This window comes from Rhincodon typus, chromosome 21 (assembly GCF_021869965.1).
Source record: "Rhincodon typus isolate 14 chromosome 21, sRhiTyp1.1, whole genome shotgun sequence".
Taxonomy (NCBI): domain Eukaryota; kingdom Metazoa; phylum Chordata; class Chondrichthyes; order Orectolobiformes; family Rhincodontidae; genus Rhincodon; species Rhincodon typus.
The window spans coordinates 9,052,597-9,075,208 of NC_063352.1; the positions used below are offsets into that span (position 1 = coordinate 9,052,597).

Here is a 22,612-nt window from a genome sequence, read left to right on the forward strand (position 1 = left end):
TTGGGAAAGGGAAAAACATCACTGAAATTCACATCTGCCACTGTCACCTCTGATTCCCCCTACTCCTGCCTTAAGTGAGAAGCACTTAATTTGGTCAAGAATCGCCCCACTGCTCCCAACAGTTTTTCAACAGATAGGCAAGACCCCTGTCAGTAACATTAAATCCAGCACAAAGAAGCCCATGAGATCCTCATTTTAGTTGGGTGGAGGAGACAGGGAGAAGGTTTAAGAAGATAGTCTGACTTGAGGAGGGAAGGCATAGTTAGCTTAGTGTTCAGTGAGTAGTTTTTGCTGGATGAAAGCAATACTGTGGGGTGGCATGGTGGCTCAGTGGTTAGCACTGCTGCCTTACAGTGCCGGTGACTCGAGTTTGATTCCACCCTCGGGCAACTGTCCATGTGGAGTTTGCACATTCTGCCTGTGTCTGCGTGGGTTTCCTCCCACAGTCTAGGGATGTGCAGATTAGGTGGATTGGCCATGGGAAATGCCAAGTTACAGGGATAGGGTAGAGGGACAAATCTGGGGGGGGATGCTCTTCAGAGGGTTGGTGTGGGTTCCATGGGCTAAAATACCTGCTTCCACACTGTAGGGATTCAATGATTCAATTTATTCAAAACTGGTGGTGCTTTGTCACCCGATGAAATCCAGTGCAGAATTGCTAAACCAGACATCTGCTATTTCTGTTCACATCTATGTCCCTTACATTCAGTGGTGTAGAGATATGCTTACTGACATAACTCCACTAAGGCCAGTGTCCCATCACCAAGTTGCCTTTTATTTACAGGTGCACAGTATATGACACTGACCCAGCTAGCCCAGGGCCAGTTCCTACAGTGACCTCCTGTTAATATCTGTCCTCCAGGACTCCCTGATTGGCCCAAGTTAACAGCCCAAACAGGGAGCTCATATTCCATGACAGCCACCTGGCTGACCTCATTCCAATCGCTGCATTCCTCCCCCTCTAAGTCCTGAGATGTAGGCCCATTCTTTTTACTGTAGCTTCTCCTGGGGTGCTTTTACATCAGATCCATTACCTTCAATTCTGCCTTGGATACTGGCAGTGTATACTGGACCATAGCTTGCCTATAGCATGCGGAATGTCTTGGCCGAAACTCATTGTCTTCTTCAGGTGGTAACGACATCAAGGCTGCAGCATTTGTCAGGTCCATCATTTCATCAACTCTAGGCAGAACCTTGTCTCCAAAGTACACTGTCTGTCTCGCTTAGAGGAGTCTTGTGTCTGGCATTGGCATTCCTGATGCCATTTCACCCTCCCTCCCAGGTCCAGGAAAATCCGATTTAACCTGGTGCAGAGTCTTCTCCCCATTAGCAACTCTGCTAGAGCTGTCCCTGTAGTTGCCCGAGTAGTTGTCTTATAATCAAAACACGAGCCAGTACAGTTTGGTATTGAGTGAAGCTGTAGGTTGTTTCTTTAAGCCTGCCTTCAAAGGTTGGACCACTCTTTCTGCAGACGATTGGATGACGGATGTATGGAGTTGTCCTTACATGGCAAAGGGACATGACATTAGGAAATACTTGAATACCTTGCTGGTAAATGATGGCCTGTTGCCTGTGACCAACACCTCAGGGAGCCCGTGTATTGCAAAAGATGCTTGCAACTTTTCAATTTTGTCCCTGTATTTGACGAACACACTCTATCAATGTCCAACCACTTTGAATGGGCATCCATAATGACTTAAAAAAAAGCCCATGAAAGGTCCAGCATAGTTGATATGTAACAAAGTCCAGAGTTTACCCAGCCATTCCCACAAATTCGGTTGTGGGGGGTGCTGCTGGCAGCAATTTTTGTCCTTGTTGGCACTCTGGGCACTGCCCCACAAACGTGGCTATATCGGCACCCAATCCTGGCCACAAGACAACTTCTCGCCAATATCTTCGTTTTAGAAACCAATGCATGACCCTGGTGGAGTTCAGCCAGTACCTGTACTCAGGATAATTACTCCCATTCCCTATAATAATATGCCTTTCTCTATAGTGATCTGATCTCGCTGAGCCCAGAAAGGTTTCAATTCTGGTTGTGATGGACTTTTTGTTTCGCCCATCACCATCAGCTGTTTTAGGTGTTGCCAGGACGGGATCTTTCTGTATCCACAGTCTGATATTGTCAGTGGTGACTGGAAGGGTGTCCAGAAAGTTTAAAACTAGAATGGACTCTTCCAGTGGTGTATCCGCCAGTGGAGGCAACTCAAGGCATCCACATTTGCCACTTGGACTCCCGGACGGTATTCCGACTTGTAATTGTACACTGCTGAATTCGACCTGAAGCTATGGGTGGTACAGCCCTGTCCTTTAAGTAGCCCCAACAGAGATTTGTGGTCCATAACTATTACAAATTTACATCCGTAAAGGTATTGGGGAACTTTCTCACATCAAAGATGACCATCAAACCTTCCTTCTCTATCTGGCTATCTTCATTCGACATCAGCCAACGTCCGGGAAGCATGTGCTCTCAGACGTTCCTCGCCACTGGTGAGCGAACACTAATCCAATACCATACAGGCGGGCACAGTGTGTCAGTACCACATCTCGACTGGGATCATAGTATGTCAACATCTTAGATAACGATAGCTGCTTCTTCACTTCCCTAAAGGCTACATCTTGTCTACAAGACCATTTCCAAGTCTGACCTTTTTTGTAATAGCAGGTGTAAGGGTCCCAGGATAGACGTCAAGTTACATGTGAATTTTCCATAATAATTCACCAAGGAAAGACCTAGGCTCCAGTACAGATTTGGGAGCCGTCACTTCATCTTTCAACGAGTGTAACCCAGTCTTGTCGACTCTGTAGCCTAAGCAGGTCACTTGGGAATTCAGGGATACACATTTTTTCCTCTTGAGGTGTACCTGCCTTGGAGAAGCACTTAAGCACTATGTCCAAGTTTCTAAATGCTCTTTATTGGTCTTCCTGATTATTAGCATGCCACCCAGATAAATGGCGACCTGGGGTAGACCTTGTAAAATGTTCTCCATTGTCTGCAGGAAAATGGCATAGGCTCTTGACTCCCTAAAATGCAGTCTTGTATATTAGTACAAATGCATATGAGTTTTAATTGTAGCATACTTCTGGGAATCCTCATCTAATCACAACTGCAAGTACACATGGCTCATGTCCTGCATCGTGAAGGACAGCCCCCTTGCTAATTTAACATACAAGTCCTCTTTGCTAGGGATTGGGTATTTATCCAGCTGTGAAAAAGTGGTTTACTGTTTGATTGAAATCCTCACAAAGGTGATATGATCAGCTCAGCTTCACAAACAGTACAACAGGAGTTGTCCATTTCACAAACTGCACTGGTCTGATGAGTCCTTCACTTGTCAGAGTCCTGATTTCTGCCTCTACTTTGCACGCAAGGCAAATGGCACTCGGTGGTGCTTGCAGAATCATAGAATTGCTTCTTGGTCAACATGCAAGGGAACTGAGAGACTGCTATGTGCTCTGATTAAGAGAGAGATCGCTCACTCCTGCTACACCTGACTGCCTTACAATCAACCGGAGGGTTTCTCAGTTCACCAAACAGACTGCTCGGCGTCTTCAGGCAATCCAAGCAGCAGTGTTGTCTGCCTCCTAATCAACACCTCCCAATGCTCAGAAGTGGTGAGCCTGGTGAGTTACTGCTCCCTGGGCCTAGAATATCTTACAGTAAAGTGCCATCCCTACTACCTGCCACGCGAGATCACTTCCGCATGGGATGGGATGTAGACCACGGTCAGCAAAGCAGAGGTGAAGAGTGCACTTGACAAGGTATACAATGCTACAAATAGTCTTGAGGCCGACTATCTCGAGGCCTTGTTCTTTGTAGCTGGTAACTTTCAACCAGACCAACCTCAAGAATGTGCTATCAAAATACAATCAACATGTCTCCTGTCTCCGAACATCCTCGACCACTGCTATACTACTGAAGATGCCTACCGCTCCAACTCTCATCCGCATTTTGGAAAATCAGATCATACATTGTGCTCCTCTTACCGGCTTACAAGCAGAAATTGAAGCATGAGATCCCGGTACAGAAAGTAATGCAGTGTTGGTCTGAGGCAATGGAAGAGCTTCTAAGGGACTGCTTAGAGTCTGTGGACTGGGCCACATAAAAAAACTCAGTGGCCAATGTAAACGAGCATGCCACTACCGTCACAGACTTCATCACTGAATGTCTGGAAGACAGTGTGCTGAAGAAGTTAATCCGATTGTTCCCCAACTGGAAACCATGGATGAACTTGGAGATCCACTCCCTACTATAGTCCAGGTGTGAGGTGTACAAGTCAGGCAACCCTGACCTACACAGGAAATCCAGGTACGACCATCATAATGGCATCAGATATGCCAAGAGACAATACCAAACTAAGCTTGAGACTCAGACCAACCACACAGACACCCACTCTTAGTGGCAAGCCTTACACAATGTAACGGGCTACAATGTGAAGTCGAACAGAACCATGGGCAACCGTATATCCCCTAGCCAATGAGCTCCATGCATTCGAGGCTCACTTTGAACAGAAGATAAATGAAACAATGTCACCTATCCCAATAGCCTTGGATACACCTGCAGCCACACACCTGCAGCCACGATCACCACCATAAAGCCTTCTTAGACTGAACCCACAGAAAGCAACTGGCACAGATGGAGTCCCTGGCCATGCACTCAGATCCAATGTGGACCAGCTGGCGGGAGTATTTTCAAATATCTTTAATCTCTCCTTACTACGATCTTAAGTCCCCTCCTGTGTCAAGAAGTCCACCATCAGCCGAGTGCCAAAGAAAAATCATGCAGTGTGCCTCAATGTCTTCTGCCTGGTGGCTCTGACCTCTACAATTATGAAGAGCTTCAAGAAGTTAGTCATGACTTGTATCAACTGCAGCCTTAATTCTTTGCAATCCACCTACCAGTCCGACAGGTCCATAGCAGATGCCATCTCCCTGGTCCTACACTCATCCCTGGAACATCTAGATAACAAGAACACCTACATCAGACTCCTGCTTATTGACTACAGTTCTGCCTTCAACATCATAATTCCAAACAAACTCATCTCTAAACTCTGAGACCTAGGTCTTGCCTGCCCACTCCGTAACTTGATCCTCGACTTTCTGACCCATAGAATGCCATCAGTAAGAATAGGTGACAACAGCTCCCCCACCATAATCCTCAACACTGGTGCCCCGCAAGGCTGAGTATTGAGCCCCCTACTGTACCCCTTGCACACTAATGACTGTGTGGCCAAATTCTGTTCCAACTCCATTAACAAGTTTGCTGACGACACCATTGTAGCAGGGCGGATCTCAAACAATGACGAAACAGAATACAGGAAAGAGATTGAGTGCTCAGCAACATGGAATAAAGATAACAATCTCTCCATCAATGTCAAGAAAATGTCATTGACTTCAGGAAACAGAGTGGAGGGCATGGCCCTGTTTACATCAATGGTGTTGAGGTGGAGCTTGTCGAGAGAGTCATGTTCTTTAAAGTGAAGATTACAAACAATCTGTCCTGGTCCACCCATGTCGATGCAACGGTCAAGAAAGTATAACAATGCCTCTACTTTCTCAGGAGGCTGAGGAAATTTGGCATATCCACAAGGACTCTTGTCAATTTTTATAGATACACCATAGAAAGCAAAGGATTTGAATGCATCACAGTGCAATTTGGCAACTGCTCTTCCCAAGACTGCAAGAAACTACAGAGAGTCAGGGCCGCAACTCAGTCCATCACGCAAAACAGCCTTCCATCCATTAACCCCATCTATACTTCCCACTGCCTTAGGAAGGAAACCAACATAATCAAAGACCCCTCCCACGCTGGTTATACTCTCTTCCACCAAGTACAGTTGAACAGAAGATATAAAAGTTTGTATATACGTATGAAGAGATTAAAGAACAGCTTCTTCCCTGCTGTTATTAGACTTCTGAATGGACCTTGCACATTTAAAATTTAACGTTGACTTCATTGTCTGTGCACCTTCTCTGCAGCCGTAACATTGTGTTCTTCGCTCTGTTCTATTACTATATGCACTTTGTATGAAATGATCTGCCTGTACTGCATGCAAAACAAAACTTTTCACTGTACAAAAGTACATGCGACAATAGTAAATCAAATTAAATGTAAGGTGGCCTTGACCCCTTTGATAGTCTTTTGGCCTTCCTGAAAAAATTCCGGGTGTTTAATTAAGACTTCACTCAGGCAACCATTTTCTAATTGAAAAATGCTGAGCCAATCAAGTTGAATCTTTCTCAACAAATTCCACCCCATCAAGTTTGGGCCCGAGCCTTTTACTACAAAACTAGCTGCTTCTCATAAACAACTGGAACTGAAGTTATATCCTGAATCCGTAGGAGTTTCCCAGTATGGCCAAGATCTTATGCAACTTAGGGGTTGGGGTCCAGAGTGAATTTTGCTGAAGATTGACTCTGCGATCACTGAAACGGCTCCACTGGTATCGACCTCCATTAGAACCAGATGACCATTTAACCAGGCATTTAGTTTGAATGGTTCTGATTTGGATGCTGTTAAGCAATTTAACTGTTTCAAACCAGATGTCGGATGGGGGGGTACTTTCCAGGGTGTGCACTCTCCTGGATATCGGTGTATAAGTTCTCTTACTCAATTCAAGCCTAGTGGGACTCTTTTGCTGTCTTGGGTTTGCATACAGGCAGCAACTACAACAGCCTATCGGCCTGGAACCTCGAGAAAACTTCACCGTTTGGCCAAGACTTGGCTTTGTTTTGAGATTTTGCTGTGGCTGACCTACAGTCCCTCTGTTCAGGGTATGCCCTAAGTGAGCCTTTGCAATTGCCTTCACTCAAGTGGCGTTCCCCAAGCTCAGTTGGGCTGGCGAGGGTGTCCATTCTATCACAATACCCTGTAACTCATAAGCTCCACTGGCTGCATTTTCTGATGACAAAGACAGTTATAGTGCATGTTTGAAGTCCAGTTGGGATTCAGCTAGTAGGCGATTTTGCTAGTAGATCATATCATTAACTCCACATAACAAACAGTGTCTCAGCATCTCACTTAGGGTTAAACAAAAATCTAATGCCTCTGCAAGTCATCTTAACCTTGTCAAAAATCCCGACATGGATACCCCTGGTTCTGGAACTGTCGAGTGAAACCAATACCATCTCAGAATTAGAGGAGGCTTGGGGTAGTATTATGCCTTAGCTAAATCCATCAACTCTTGAAAGGTTTTAGCATCTAGTACCTCAGAGAAAGTTAAATGAAAAAGACAGTAACTGAAAAAGCTGTGGGTCCACAAGCTGTCCGGAGAATTACTCATTATTTTTCATCTGCCCCAATGTCATTTGCCCAGAAAAATAATGCATGCTTCCCACATACTAGATCCCATCTTTGATGGCAGGATCGAATGACTCAACCTTTCCAAAATACAGCATGATGCCAGAAATGTTTACCCCAACAACTGTGATGAACGAATTTATTCAGGGGTGTGTTCTTCTCTTGTCACCACTGAAATAACTCCACAAAGGCTGGTATCCCAGCACCAAGTCACCTTTTATTTACACATACACAGTACATGACACTGATTCAGAAAGCTCAGCACCAGCTCCAACCGTGAGCAGAACCCCTGACTCTCCTGTAATATGTCATCCAGGACTCCTTGATTGGAACAGGTTAACAGCTCCAATCAGGGAATTCATGTTCAATGATATTCACCTGGCTGACCTTGTTCCAATTACATTTACCAGTCAGATCAGCCAGAATAAGAAGTAATGGCTTAAATGGTCTGGGGCATCAAAAGGTAGAGATAAGGGTGTACAAAACCTGGCAAACCTTTTGGAAATTAATGTAATTTAACCAAACATTCAAAGCAAAGTAGCATTCCTCACCTACCTGTTCTGCATCAACTGTTTGTCCTTTATCATCACATTGTAAAGTCAGAGTATCAGGAGACACCGCATTGCTTTGTGTTGTATTTGAAATATCTAGTAACAGAAACCAAAATAAATCAATAGTGATCATAACATCTAATGTTATGCTAGCTTCTTATTGACATTAGAGAAATCAAAGAAGGTCTGAATGAATTAGGCCATAACCCTAAACACAGTCATACATATTTCTATATTAACAGTTTTAATCCTGGAACTGTTTGTTAAAAGCTGTGTTGGTGCAACATTCTATTTCAAACAAATATGTTCTTTATGCCTCCATTATAATACCAGACATACAAATATCATACAAACATTAGCAGTAATTACTAAACCGAAGGGTCACTGGACCCGAAACGTTAACTCTGATTTTGTTCTTCACAGATGCTGCCGGACCTGCTGAGCTTTTCCAGCTACTTCATTTTTGTTCCTGATTTACAGTTCCACAGTTCTTTTGGTTTTTACTAAATTTATCAAGTTCTAGTTGAAAGATGACCAGAATAAGAACTGTAGATTGTGGAACACACTTGTGGTTTATGGCATTAATTAAATTAAATTTAACAAGAACACTGCCTAATATTTATGTAAATTTCTGGAAAAACTAAACAGGTCTGATTATTTCTCCCTTCACAGATATGGAGTTGAAATTTTGAGCTGAATGTGACACTGCTTTGTATGCTTGAAGGTCAAAAGATTAATCATATTCAACTCCAAATGTTAACTCTTTCACTACAGATGCTGCCAAAGTTGTTGAGTTTTTCCAGAAGTTCGTTTTTAGTTCAGATTTCGAACAACCGCAGTATTTTATTTGTACAGCATTTAATTATCAGGCCATGATAGCCCAAGGCCCCCTTTTAAATAATGCTACTGATTTTATATATCTTGTATTGCTATATAATATATATGTTCTACGAAAATTGGTACAACTTAAGCCATTGTTTTACTCAATTCTTTTCACATCTAGCAACACACGCTCTAGTTACGGTATAACCAAACTTTACAGAGTTAGCATTATTTCCCTACTTTTGTACTTACAGGCTTTAAAAAATAAAGACTGCACATGCTTTACTAACTGCTCTTTCAAAAGACCACGTCACCTTCAAAAATTTATTCACATGAACCCCAAAATCTTCTTGTTTCTGCATATGCTTCAGGACTGTGTTATTCAGTTTACATTTTCTTTCAGCCAAAATGCATCAACTCACATTTCTCTGTATTAAATTTCACCTGTCATATCTGTCCATTCTGCAAGTCTATTTTCTGCTGCAGTCAATTGGCATTATCCACACACTCAGCCACCCCTCCAAATTTGGAATTGTTAGGAAATTTTGCAATTTAACTTTGTATTCCAATGTCTACATCATTTATATACATATATGTGAAAGACAGCAGGCCCTAGCACTGAGTCTAGGGGACAACACTGTCAACTAGCCTCATGTCTGAAAAACAACTACTGTATTTTCTACAATTCTGTTTTCAGTCCTTAAGCCAATCTTTTATCCACGCTGACAATGACCCTCCTATTGCACAATAACATTAACAAGCCTTGTCAAAGAATTTCTTAAGATCACATGAACAACAATAACTGCTTTCCCTTCATCAACTTTCTATATTACTTCAAAAAATTAACTTAGTCAGTCATGCATAACCTACTTTTTATAAATCTATGCTAGTTCTCCTTAATTAACTCAAACATCTCTAAGTTGTTTTTGCTTCTTTTCCCCCCAAAATTATTGTTTCTAGAACGTTATGCAACATTGATGCTACACTGACAGGCCTGCAGTTACGAGGAATCTCCTTGCCCTTACACAATAAAGGTTGCATCACATTTGCTGCTCTACAATTCTCTGGCATCTCCACAGTATTTAGAAAAGATTGGAAAATTATGGCAAGCATATTGACCAACTGCAATTCCATTGGCTTCAACTACCTGGAAGGCAAGCCTTTCAGACTAGGTGACTGATCCATTTCAGCAGAGTCAGTATTTCCAGTAAGCTGAAATTGAATTTTCATTCTATTCCTCATCTCCATTATACCAAATTCTACTGATATTTTGTCAGCTTTCTTTTCCTTTGTAACTACTGATGCTAAGTACTTATTAATAAATCCACACTTTGCCCTCTGTTTCAAAGCATACATTACCCTCTTTGTCTCCTGTGGCAGTGCTTTACTTCATTCTACTTACTATTCATATTTGCTTGTTGGTCGAAGATGTTTGTGTTACCTTTCACGTTAATTGCCATTGTCTTATCTTTTCTCTGGTCAGTTGTGTTTTCTTCATCACTTCAATGCTCAACTTAATTTATTTGCTTAGTTCTCATATGAAGAATTATTTAACACGGATAACTTAACAATCTCTTATTTGGTTTCATCATGATTTTTAAAACATTTTCCATCATACAAGGAACTGTAGCTTTGGTTCCCTCACCTTCTGCTCTTGTAGGAATGAGTTTGCTTTTATTTGATACATCAGTTTATTAAAGATCATCTATTACCCTGTTAAAAATTTATTATGGTTGATCTTTTGTTTCATTCCATTAGAAGCAATCCTACTTTAGGTTGATCTTTGCTCTTCTCCATTGCTAAAATGATATGCTAATGACTCTCATCCAAGGATCCCTTAAAAAGACTTCAACCAATCACCACAAACCTCAGCTTCACTAGTTGACTAAGAATACACTGGTAATGAAAATTCTCCTGAACACATTTCAGAAATTCTATCCTTCCATACCCTTTACTCTAAAATTATCCTAATTTGTAATTAGGAAATTAAAATTCTCTCGACATGGCCACCAAGTTCCTATGCATCTGATTTCCTCGCACATTTGCTCCTCTCCAATCACACTATTCATTGGTCTACAGAATAGCCCTGGTAGCATGACCATATCCTTTATACTTTTTAAACACTAAACAAATGGATCTTTGACTCTTTCAGGATGCCTGCTCTTTCCAACATTCCATTGTCCCCTCTCTATTTTTCCCAAACATTTTGTATTCTTGTATATTAAGATCCCAACCATTTTGTTTAAAGCCAGTCTCCATTATTTTCACAATATTAATTTTCACACAGCTACTTGTGCTTGTGACTCACCAAACTTATTCTCTGTTTTATGAGCATTGCAAACTTGTCTTTGTATGTCTTGTAGTTCTTCTTGTTCTGCTCATATCTACTGTGGTACTGTTTCCTTCTCCACCACTATCTGAAATGTTCACCCCAATATGTCTCTTACTCCTCATTTCCATTTGAATTTGCTGGTACTTCTGCCAACCTAGTTTAAATTCTCACAATCATTCTTGTGAACCTTGCCAGTAGTACATTGGTAACACAGTGTGGAGCTGGAGGAACACAGCAGGCCAGGCGGCATCAAAGGAGCAGGAAAGCTGATGTTTCAGGTCGAGACCCTTTTTTCTGAAGAAGGATCCTGACGCGAAACATTGACTTTCCTGCTCCTCCGATGCTGCCTGGCCTGCTGTGTTCCTCCAGCTCCACACTGTGTTATCTCTGACTCCAGCATCTGCAGTTCTGACTATCTCTAGTAGTACACTGGTCCCAGTTCTGTGGTAGTGCAACCATTCCTTTCAAATAGGTGCTCAAGCTGAAAATTGATTTGAATACACCTAGAATCTGAAACCCACCCTCAAGCACGATGCCTCAAACTACACAATGAACCTACTCATCTTCTTACTTCCACTTTCATTAGAATTATCTAGACTATTTTTCGTAACTTTAGTAGATCAATATAAAGAGAGACAGCGCAAAAGTAATTTTGCATGGATTTTCAATTATTCCGCCTGAGTTATATCAGTTAATTTGGAGAATCCAAGCAGAAGTTTAACCCTTACAGCCTACTGAAGAGAGAAGCAACTTATGAATCAATATTACCCTTCACTATATTCACTAATCCTTAACTATGAATGCAAAAGGAGTAAACTAGTACGAAAGTACTAGTTACTAACTGAATGAAGAACCAATTTAAAAGCTGGAGAAATAGGAGAACTTTAAAAATTATTTGGAAAGAGACACCACAAACAATAACAGGAGAAATGCCTCGAGAACACAGTTCCCACCAGATGCTCGAATGATTTATTTGCAGTCAGGAAATACATCTCTTTTTATGGATGCCATCAAATTGTAACAGTGTGTACCATCCACAAGCTGCACTGCAGAAATTCACCAAGGCTCATTAGCCAGCATCTTCCAAACCCATGACCACTACCATCTGGAAGGTCAAGGGCAGTTAATACATTGGAACACCGTAACCTGCAAATTGACTTTTAGGCCGAACTTGGAAATATATCACTATTCCTTCAATATTGCTGGGTCAAAATCCTAGAACTCCCTCTTCAATATCATTGAGACTCTACTTACAGCTTTGGACTGCAGTCCACTACCTTCTCAAAACAGAACTAGGGATGGACAATAAACACTAGCCCAGCCAGCAACAACTACATCCCAAGACTGAAGGAGGAAAGTTATCTTCATTGACTAACCCAGTTTACTTAACTAGAAAATCTCTGGTGATGACTTCAAAGAATTTTTCAGGACAAAAACTGCAATGCCTATCACATTATTGATGCAGAGTTGGAGATCTTATTGAAGTGAATTGTTTTAAAAAGTCAGTAGAAATAAGCTCTCTTTGTTGATAACAAATTCAGCTATTTTGATCAAAATGAGACAGCCATATTATAATCCAGTATGTTAAGTATGACATCAATACATACAATGAATTAAATTAACAAAATTTGCTAAATTAAACCTTATTCCATTATCTACTGATGCACAAAATTTATTTTGATTTATAAAGAAACAATGGATGATGTCTTATCAATGTCTTCAATTTTGCAAATTGCTTAGTCTTAAATTGCCATCTCAATATATATTTTCTAACAATGTGCAAACAATGACCAATTCTCACATGATTGGAACTTTCAACAATTTCCCCATATGTGTACAATGACATTGTACGTTCACTTAGTCTTACTTCAATTTATTTTTCCTCAGCATCTCCCTAGGTGCTCTTGCGAGGGTAGAATCTTACCATATGTGAAATATTAAATCAATTCTATTTTAGGTGAAGAGAAGATTTCCAAACAACTTCCACAGAGACTCTCCCAATCTCCTGCTGTAGATTTCATGGACTATAACTTCAGCGGATATCCTAAATGGCAAAGATCAAGGGATACCCTGTAGAAAAATAATTCTTCTTTTCCCTCCCCCCACCTACTTTTCCAGTTTTGGTTGCACATAATTATCTTTCTTTCCTTGGTGGGGTGGGTGGGGGAGGTGGAACTCCACTTATTACTTTTTGTCACATCAAAGTGACTCATGATCAAGAACTCAGTAGCATGCACAGAAGTAAATTGATGGGATGTTGCAGTCCAATATCTGAAATTGTGGACAAGTCTAGTACATTCCAGTTCCTTGTTATTTAAGTTAGTTACCACTGTAATGTGTACTTGCTGGAGTTACAATATCCAAGTTCTTTGGTAATGGAATATTCCATGTAATCTCTTCATCCTCAAGTACAAAATTTGAAGTTCTGGGAAAAGATAGTTGAAAAAAAAAACCATTAGATTAAATCTTTATCTTCACCATTTAGGTGGAAATTTGACTAAGCGTATCATCTGGCCATTTCAAAATGTTTCCAATTTTATTTTGTTTTATTGCACAAAACTTCACATGCAAGACTTATTTTTGTATAAATGGCACAATAATGAGCACAATTTTTAATTGTCTCCAATGAAAGTACAACACTTGCTTGTATGTTAATTTGGCAACTATACAAACTTAGAAATACATTTAAATAAGACAGGCAGCATTACTGGGAGTATTAGCAAAGGGAGGATGATTAGAAAGAAATTAGTGAAGGGGTGGGATGGGCTACAGTTGAGATGCTGAGTAATGTGGTGAGCAATGACTTGCACTTATTAAGTGGGTTCAGGAGAGGAACTCCTGTACCTCCTGGTTTTATATTCAACAGTTATATTTCAAAACCTACCTGTAGCGCAGCTGTTGCAACAGCTCTTTTAAATGGCAAGATAGTTATGATTGCATCTACATTTAATTTGCCTGAAGGTTGCCATGATTAAACTGCTAGGTCAACCACTAAAAATACACAAAGTCAGAAGTCACATGACAGCAGGTTATTGTCCAAAGGTTTAGTTGAAATCACAAGCTTTTGGAGGCCAGTTCCTTCGTCAGATGCAGCTCACTGCACCTGACGAAGGAGCAGTGCTCTGAAAGCCTGTGATTTCAAATAAGCCTATTGGATTATAACCTGGAGTTATGTGACTCCTGACTTTGTCCACCCCAGTCTAATTCCGGCACCTCCACATCATGACTAGAAGATAATACAGTAAGTCCTTGCTTTAATGTGCCGCACTCAATGCCATTTTATCTTAACACATTTTGTTTTTAAGGCTTGTTTCTTCAAATTACTTCAGTACTTTCAGCTTAATCTTTTTTTACCTTCCCTGATCTCAGTCTTGCTCCTGGAGTTCATCCTCATCCACAGCCCCACTTGTTTCCTCTATTGGCTTTACTTTTGCCTGGCATTGCCTCTCTTTGCCCTTGCCCCAGCCTTGCTTCTCAACTAGACTCCAACCTGGCCATGTTTCCTCCCTCCTGGTCTTGCCTCCCTATGCCCGTACCTGGGCCACGTGTTCTTCTATCTTTAACTTAGGCTGCTAACTTCACTACTGAAGCCGTTCACTTCAACTGACTGTAGCTCTGAACTTGTACTGAAGGGATCCATCTAATGGCAGAAGTTGGTCAGTGCAGGGACTCTGCAGCTCCTTGCATTGACTAACCTCTCTTTTGATGGAGTGTGGTCAATTTAAATAAAACAATCTTCACTGGCAGGTGGTGATGGTGAGGCAGGGCACCGAGTCGGGATGCTGGAACCTATAGCAGCAGGTGGTGATGGTGAGGAGGGCAGCTGGAGGGGTAGGATGGCTCCGCTCAGAAGGAAAGTGTGTCACAGAAGAGGGCTCAGGGGGAGAAGGATCTGACAAAAAATGTCCTCAACACGATGTGAACCACAGGCTGAATTCCATGTAACTATACTGGACTCAATCTTACCAGAGTGGCTAAGTGTCATTTTTGGCTACTTTCACGGAAGGTTTCGCTCTGTCATACCTAGTGAGTTTTCTCACACTATCACACCAAATTTGCCTCATTTAAACCCTAATGATATTAAATTCATTCTGTTCTCCCATTCACTACATGCAAAAGTTCTTGCTACAGTCAGAATCACGATCCCAGGGAGGGATTGCAGCTTGTGGTGGACACCGTCAGCACCAGGCCCTGTCTGGTTACCTGCTCCATGTCTGTTTTGAACTCGCACTACTCCAACAGCCTACTTCCATCCAACTCACTAAATTTCACTTACAACAATTCTCCTGACCCCAAGCATTACACCTTAAATGAAGCTCACCCTGCTCCTCTATGCTCCCGCTATGGAGGTTAGAATGACGGCTACTGCCACCTCCCCTTAGCCTACTGTACTACTTGATGCTGTTACATAAACTCAATATACCTCACTACATCACTATCCTTATCCCTAAGTCTGCAAATGCCTCAGTTTTGTATCCCTCAGCCTTGAAGTGTAGATGTTTCAGGGTGAGCTTGCCAAATGGATACATAATTGGCTCAACGGCAGGAGACAAAGTGGTGGTGGAGGGTTGCTGTTTGGACTGGAGGCCTGTGTTCCACAGGGATCGGTTCTGGGTCCTCTTTTGTTTGTCATTTATGTAAATGATTTGGATGAGAATAAAGAAGGTATAATTAGTAAGTTTGTGCACAAACCAAAATTGGTGGCAGAGTAGACAGTGAAGAAGGTTTTCTAAGACTACAAAGGGATCTTGATCAAATCGGTCAATGGACTGAAAAATGGCAGATGAAGTTCAATCTGAATAAATGTGAGGTTTTGCATTTTGGCACAACAAACAAGGGTAGGGCATACACAATTAATGGCGGTAAAGTTTATAGAACAGAGGGTTCAGGTGTGAGACTATGAGGACAGATGCCCTGATTGTGCAAGTGTCCCAAGCGGCTGACTGATCATGGCAAAACCCTTGGACTGTGTTGTGGTTTATGCCTGTGACTGACAGAACCAGGGCCCCCTGACCAACAATAACTCCTCGTTGACTGGACTCAGGACTAATCGTCACTATTCTGACATGTCTATGGTTCAGGTACATAATTCTTTGAAATTTAGTAGACAGGGTAGTTAAAAAGTCATTTGGCACACTTGCCTTCATCACTCAGTCCTTTGAGTTTAGGAGTTGGGAAGTCATATTGAGGATGTACAGGACAATGGTGAGGCCTTTTCTGGAATACTGTGTCCAGTTCTGGCCACCCAGTTATAGGAAGGACATTATTAAGCTGGAGAGGGTTCAGAAGAGATTTACCAGGAATGGAAGGTTTGAATTATAAAGAAAGGCTGGATAAACCAGGGCTTTTTTTTAAACTGGAGCATAGGAGGTTGAGAGGCAACCTTAAAGTAGTTTATAAAATAATGAGGGGTATAGATAAAGTTTATGGTAGTTGTCTTTTCCCTAGGATGGGGAATTTCAAGACGAGTAGGCACATTTTTAAAGGGGAGGACAAAGATTTAAAAAAGATATGAAGGGCAATTTTTTTACACAGAGGGTGGTTTGCATGTGGAATGAACTTCCTGAGGAAGTGGTGAATATGGTACAACTGCAACGTTTAAAAGATATTTGGCTAAATATATGAATAGGAAATGTTTGGATAGATTATGGGCCAGGAGCAGGCAAATGGGAGTAGTTTAGTTTGGGATTATTTTTGGCAATGGACTGTTTGGACTGAAGGGTCTGTTTCCATGCTGTATGACTCTATGACATCCTTCACCTTTTCTGGCAGCGACTTTCCTGCTACTTCTATAGGTCACCTCTTGAACCCTTCTGAAAGATGGACAGATGGATAGACACCCATGACTGTATTCACTCCAGATCTCTGACTGACTTCAATGTGCAGCCCCATAAATGACAGTCCTGACCCTTGACCACTTCGTTTGCAGCTCCCCAAATGATGATATGCAATTCCCCTCTCTGCCTATGCTAGCCCTACAGGACTGGCCACCGAACATCTCCTAGACTATGAGGACAGATGCCCTGATTGTGCAAGTGTCCCAAGCGGCTGACTGATCATGGCAAAACCCTTGGACTGTGTTATGGTTTATGCCTGTGACTGACAGTACCAGGGCCCCCTGACCAACAATAACTCCTCCTTGACTGGACTCAGGACTAATCGTCACTATTCTGACATGTGTATTTGGATGAATGAATGTACAGTGCGTTTGATATGCAAACATGTGGCTCATGCTGTAGGCATTAGACTGATCCATGGCATGCTGTACAGCAAGATTTGTGCCCCCTCCCCCCTGCCCCCAACCTCTGACAGATCCTTCTAACAAACATAGCAAGCAGCTTATGTGTGTCTGTGCTAAACAGCTGCTAAATACAGAAGCTGAAATGCCAGTGTGTTAACACATATGGCATGGCAAGGGAATGCAAGGAATGCAAGTAGGCACTAAGTAAGTGAGCGTGAAGTAAGTGAGCTCTAAGAGAGCAAACGAGTGGTCTTTTTCAATTTTTGAGCTGTAAGCCTGTGTTACGCATGCAAAGTGTCTCTGTTGTAGCCTTTTAGTGCTAGTTGCTGTCGCACCTTGTAATGCCAGTCTGTGCTTCCTGAGTGGCCTGCAAGTTTTTAAGAGAATTGAATAAGCTTTATTGTCACATGTACTGACATCAGTACAGTGAAAAGTTCACAAGTTGCCACTTACGGTGCCATGTGCCATATTGATCGTTCTGGGTTGACAGATGCCAATATCTGTGGATCAGAGGTGCATGCGTCCAGCGCCCGTACACCGTGCCCCGAGCTGCAGACTGATCAAGTGCAACACAGAGGTCATTTGTAGGCTGAATCCAACAGATATGTGCTCTGGTTTCCATGTTGAGCTTTTGCAATATTTAGCTTGCTTGGTGCGTTTGGCAACAGAAAAAGATTAATATCAATGAAGCAAGTTGGATTGTTAACAAGGCATTTGGCAAGCACTAATTCCCCTTCAACCTTTGCCGAGTGAGAAAGCGTAAAGGATGGGGCAAGTTGCTCCTGGCATAGAAATTAGCCTCGCTTGACATCTCACTTGATTCTGTCACAAATCTCACCACAGGTTATATCGCTGAGACACCTATGAGATTCCACCCTAAGTATATAATTTCATTATTTTAAAAATCAGAATAGAATCAAAATTGGAATTAAACTAAGATGTTTTCAAAACAAAACATTCTGCAGTAGCTTACGTATAGAATCTGCACTACAGTGTTCAAAACATAGTATAATTTTCATTTTTACTTCTAGATGATTATTCTACATGCAGATCCTTGAAGTCAACTGGATTCTATACATTTCCAAGAAAGGAATAGCACATAGAAGGCAATAATAATATAATTGGTGAAGAAAAAAATTCACCGAAAATTACAAACTGAAAATGCTCAAAACCACCACCACAATATGCACTACTGACTATACAGCATACACTTTGAAGGAAACACCAGTTGCTGGACTACAGCAAGATTAAAAACTACAAAATCATCTGTAAAATGCAGTGACACATCAGTAGACAGATACTGCCTAAATATTTCCAATTCCAGCACATAGACAATGTTTCAAGACGTAATAGCAATTGATTCGTTTAAGTGTTGGGGCTAGGTAATCAGTATCATACTGATGAAACAGACATGACAATATTGCATCCCTTTATATAATTTGGTCAGATGCAAGTTGGTTTTCTAGCTAAACAGATCATCGTAGAGCTTAGACATCAGTGAGTTAGCTTACAGTTCCAAAGTTTGTTGTTCAGACGTTCACTTGGTTTTCTGAAAGGAACACAAATGCTGCAAAGGACAACATCTAAATCAACTGTGGCTGATGTATCACTTTGTTCAAAATGATTTGGTATGAGACTTTAGTTAGAGACTACCACCCAGCAGAAAAGTAGTCTTTGAACTGTAAATAAATACGTAAAAACACGATTTATTGATTGAATTCCGATTTGTTTGATAATATTGCAAATTATACTGGTATATATAATTCCTTATTTTGAAGGTTATCACTTCTTTTTGAAGAGTAGTGATTTATGTAGATGATTGCAGTGGTCATTCTCTGCCAGCCTAGTCCCATAAACAGTAATAAGAATAACTAGGCTTTTTCTGTAGATATTGGAATTAACACTGGGTAGAATTACATCAGAAAAAACAAGTTCATATAACTTTTAAAAATTCATTGCTTAATAATGTAAAATTGGCCATACTTTAATTGTATACAATGGGAATTTGTTCATCCTTTGTATCATTTCTGAATCAAATGCTATGATATCCATCAATACAGATTTTATTACTGTTGCACTTAGCAAATGAACTAAAATAAAATCCACCACAGTCTACATCCCCACCAACAGCTTGCACTGACAGTGCCTTTAATATAGTAAACATTTCAAATGTTATGGTCCCAAATCTCAACAACATATCCTGTTGACCATTTGTTGCCAGCAGCCGGCTGCTCATGCTCAACCAGCAAAAACATACTAGCAAGCCTCAAAATATCCATCATTGGATAGGATTCTGTTACTGGAAACCATTTAAAAATAATCCAGACTGTGCTAGGAATTACACCAGAAATCAATATATCATCAGCTACAGCATGATGCACTTATGCATGCTAGAAGCTATATTTCTAAATTAGGCAAAAGGAATTTGTACATATATTGCACGTACTTAAAAAAGAAGGATCATGGAGACAGCCAAATTCTGCCACATCATCATGACAATGCTTTGACTGATCAGAATCTAGCTGCTTGATCTGAGAATTAAGATTGACAGTTTACTGTTCTTGCTGCATCTCCATGTCAATTATGACCCAACAGATCTATCACTCTTCTCATTCTGTGTAGATTATGCATTTATTCAAGTCTGTTTCTTATGTTCTAGTTTTGAGGCGTGCAAGACAGAAAGCTTCAACTTTTAATCTTCTCAAGCATTTAAATATCCAACAGTACTTCAGGAACTGACACTCTCATATAATCTCTCTCTACATATACTAGTTAATGAGATGGAACTGTTACAGGAAGAAGTTCCAGGTATTTTTCCATCATGTGTGGTGACTAGAACGATGGCTAAACAAAGTCCTATCACCAGTGGTCAAAGTACTGCCACAAGCAGGTGTAACAAGAGCCACAAGTTCATTTCAGAATCAGAATAATACAGAAAAGGTATTGCATATTAGTTTGTTAATTGAGGCTCAGAATGCAGATCCGGAGTTTAAGTTAATACAATCAGCTCAGGGGAATTTATTAAGAGGGAACGTGTTTGTAGGGTGTGGGTGGAGAATTTTGATGAGGTCAGGGAGAGGTGAGTATGATGAAGACTGAAATCACTGCAGTATAAAATTCACTTAGTGCACAGGGACCAAGCGCAGTGAAGGTGTATCTCTCAAAAAAATTGTGTAGTGCTCAGATGGGTAAGACAGAACAAGGCTTTTTAAAGAGAAGTAGTAAGACTGGAAAGTGAAGTGGAACTGTGAAAAAGGGGATAAAATAGAAAAAAATAGAATATTCAGCATAAAGACTGCTTAAATTGCTCTGGAATTGGTGTAATGTATTGGTAGAATGTATAATCAAATGGAGAAGATTCATTAATATCCAAAAAGATCTTTATAATTGGGTCACTTCTCTAAATATCGACTGAAAAACCACGACGTCCCATAACATAAGAAAACAAGTTTAAAATGAATATTTTCTCTCCCCTGTAACACCTGGATAACACTGTCAAATTCCTGCTGAGGTTACAATGCTCGAAGAGTGTCACCAAAGAAATTTGCATTCTTTTTTGAGATAGCATCATACAACACCACTACAAAAGGGTACTGTAAACTTTTTATTCATTTTCAGTGAACATTCATTTTGTATATAATGTTTGCAAACATTAGCAATGCGAGTCAGGTGGATAAGAAAAGTAGCAGATCCACATCAGTGTGAAGCTTGTGCAATTTTAAACCCTGCACAACATTTTACGAATACTAAGCTGCCTAACTGATTGGACTAGGAAATTGGCATTACATATAATTTCACCATGTAATTTTTCAACAGGCCACCCAGACCATCTAAAGTAGTTTTTTAAAGCAAAGTCACAATACCTTCTGAAAGATTTCACCGGAATGATATGGGCACAGCTACTGCAGCAGCAATCACTTTCAGGGATGCTCAGCAATTTTAGTACATCTTCTTGAAGGTCTAATGGAAGTCACGATGAGAAAGGCAGTACTGTTGCCCATCACCCACAGGACCATGCCTTGGGTAACTATTCAGCAGGCATCGGCAGAATCAGCTGACTAATGCTCGGACCAATGTAGTGATTTCAAAGACCTCAAAATGCAATTAGTATAAGTACACCTTTCTCTCCCAATAACACTACTTTGACCCCACCCTTGCTGCTAATACTCTGAATCCCCTTCATCATATTCTTTGGCAAATATTCACAAAAGCACTCTGCAACATCACTTATTTCATTGCATGACAGATAATTATTGTATTCTCTCATATTCTTGAACCTGTAAATTCATCAATCCTTCCCCTCTCATTTCACGTTCTGCATGTTTGTCCTTCCATTAATCATAATCATTCTATCCTACATTTTCTTCAAATTTCAGCATGTACACTATATGCATAATCTTTACTTATCTCCACTCATCATTTCAATGTCATTCATTATTCTTGCCTTTTTTTCTGCAGTATTTACTGCCAAGCAGAGGAATAACTAAAATTAGGGGCTTCACCTAAATAAAACACAAAGCCCGAGAAATTAAGTGTCACAGAAAAAAGCCTTGAGCATTGGGAAAGTAAGCCTGGTATAGGTACCTACATCTTTTTTGCAGCTCTTTGTTCACATCAACAAATAATCAATAACATCTTTGGGGTTTCAACTCCCAATGCCATTACAAACTGAAATTGAATAAGTTTACTTTTCATAAATAACTAAGGTAACTAAGGTAAATGATTGAAAAACAGAGACTCCAAAAAGCATTTTCTTGCATGATAAGTTTGGTTGTTGGCAACAAAGTCTTGGCATCAACAGCAGAAACTCAAGAATTTATAGAACAAAAGCACTGGCATATTGCTAAATCAGAGGACAGAGTCAGTATAAAGCATCACAAACTTGAATTTTTGAACACAATATTACAACTATAATTATTCCCATACAGTTATGAGAATTAGAAAACCATATGCCTTAGCAAAAAATTTCTAAATATATTAAACATTGCAATTCTACCATAAACCAATTTTTACACTTAAGTTCAACAATACCTTTCAGGTAACTGAAAGCTCAATTCATAGTTGGAAGAATCTGGAAGTTTCTTGTAAGTCAATGTTTGAGAGGATCGGTCTGGTACAGTGGCAGGTGTAGCAGATATGTCCATATGTTCTGCAACTGACCCAGGCTTCAATGTATTGGTTGAATTTTCTCCAGTGGTAGCATGTTGTGGCACAGGTTGCACATCAGGTTGTTTTAGAGAAAATGATGTTGAATTGCTCTGAATAAGTAATGAAGGATAAAACAGAAAGAAATCCTTAACACTCCTAATTTGAAGTAAATTTATTACACTCTGTTTTCTGATAAATAATTTTGTGTAAAATGTTGA

General features: G+C 40.6%; 1 protein-coding gene across 6 annotated transcripts in view; it reads right to left on the reverse strand.

The window, feature by feature from the left end:
- Positions 1-22,612, reverse strand: part of LOC109921518 (activating transcription factor 7-interacting protein 2-like) — an 85,367-nt gene that overhangs the window by 28,237 nt on the left and 34,518 nt on the right. For all 6 annotated transcript variants that reach the window (XR_007264420.1, XR_007264419.1, XM_048609948.1 and 3 more), the window contains 3 exons: positions 22,278-22,504; positions 13,333-13,430; positions 7,856-7,947 (listed from right to left, as the gene is read on the reverse strand). Coding sequence is in view for 4 of the 6 variants with exons in the window: in XM_048609948.1 (XP_048465905.1) it covers positions 7,856-7,947; positions 13,333-13,430; positions 22,278-22,504 (417 nt within the window). In the remaining 2 variants the exon portion in view is untranslated. The remainder of the gene's footprint in view (positions 1-7,855; positions 7,948-13,332; positions 13,431-22,277; positions 22,505-22,612) is intronic.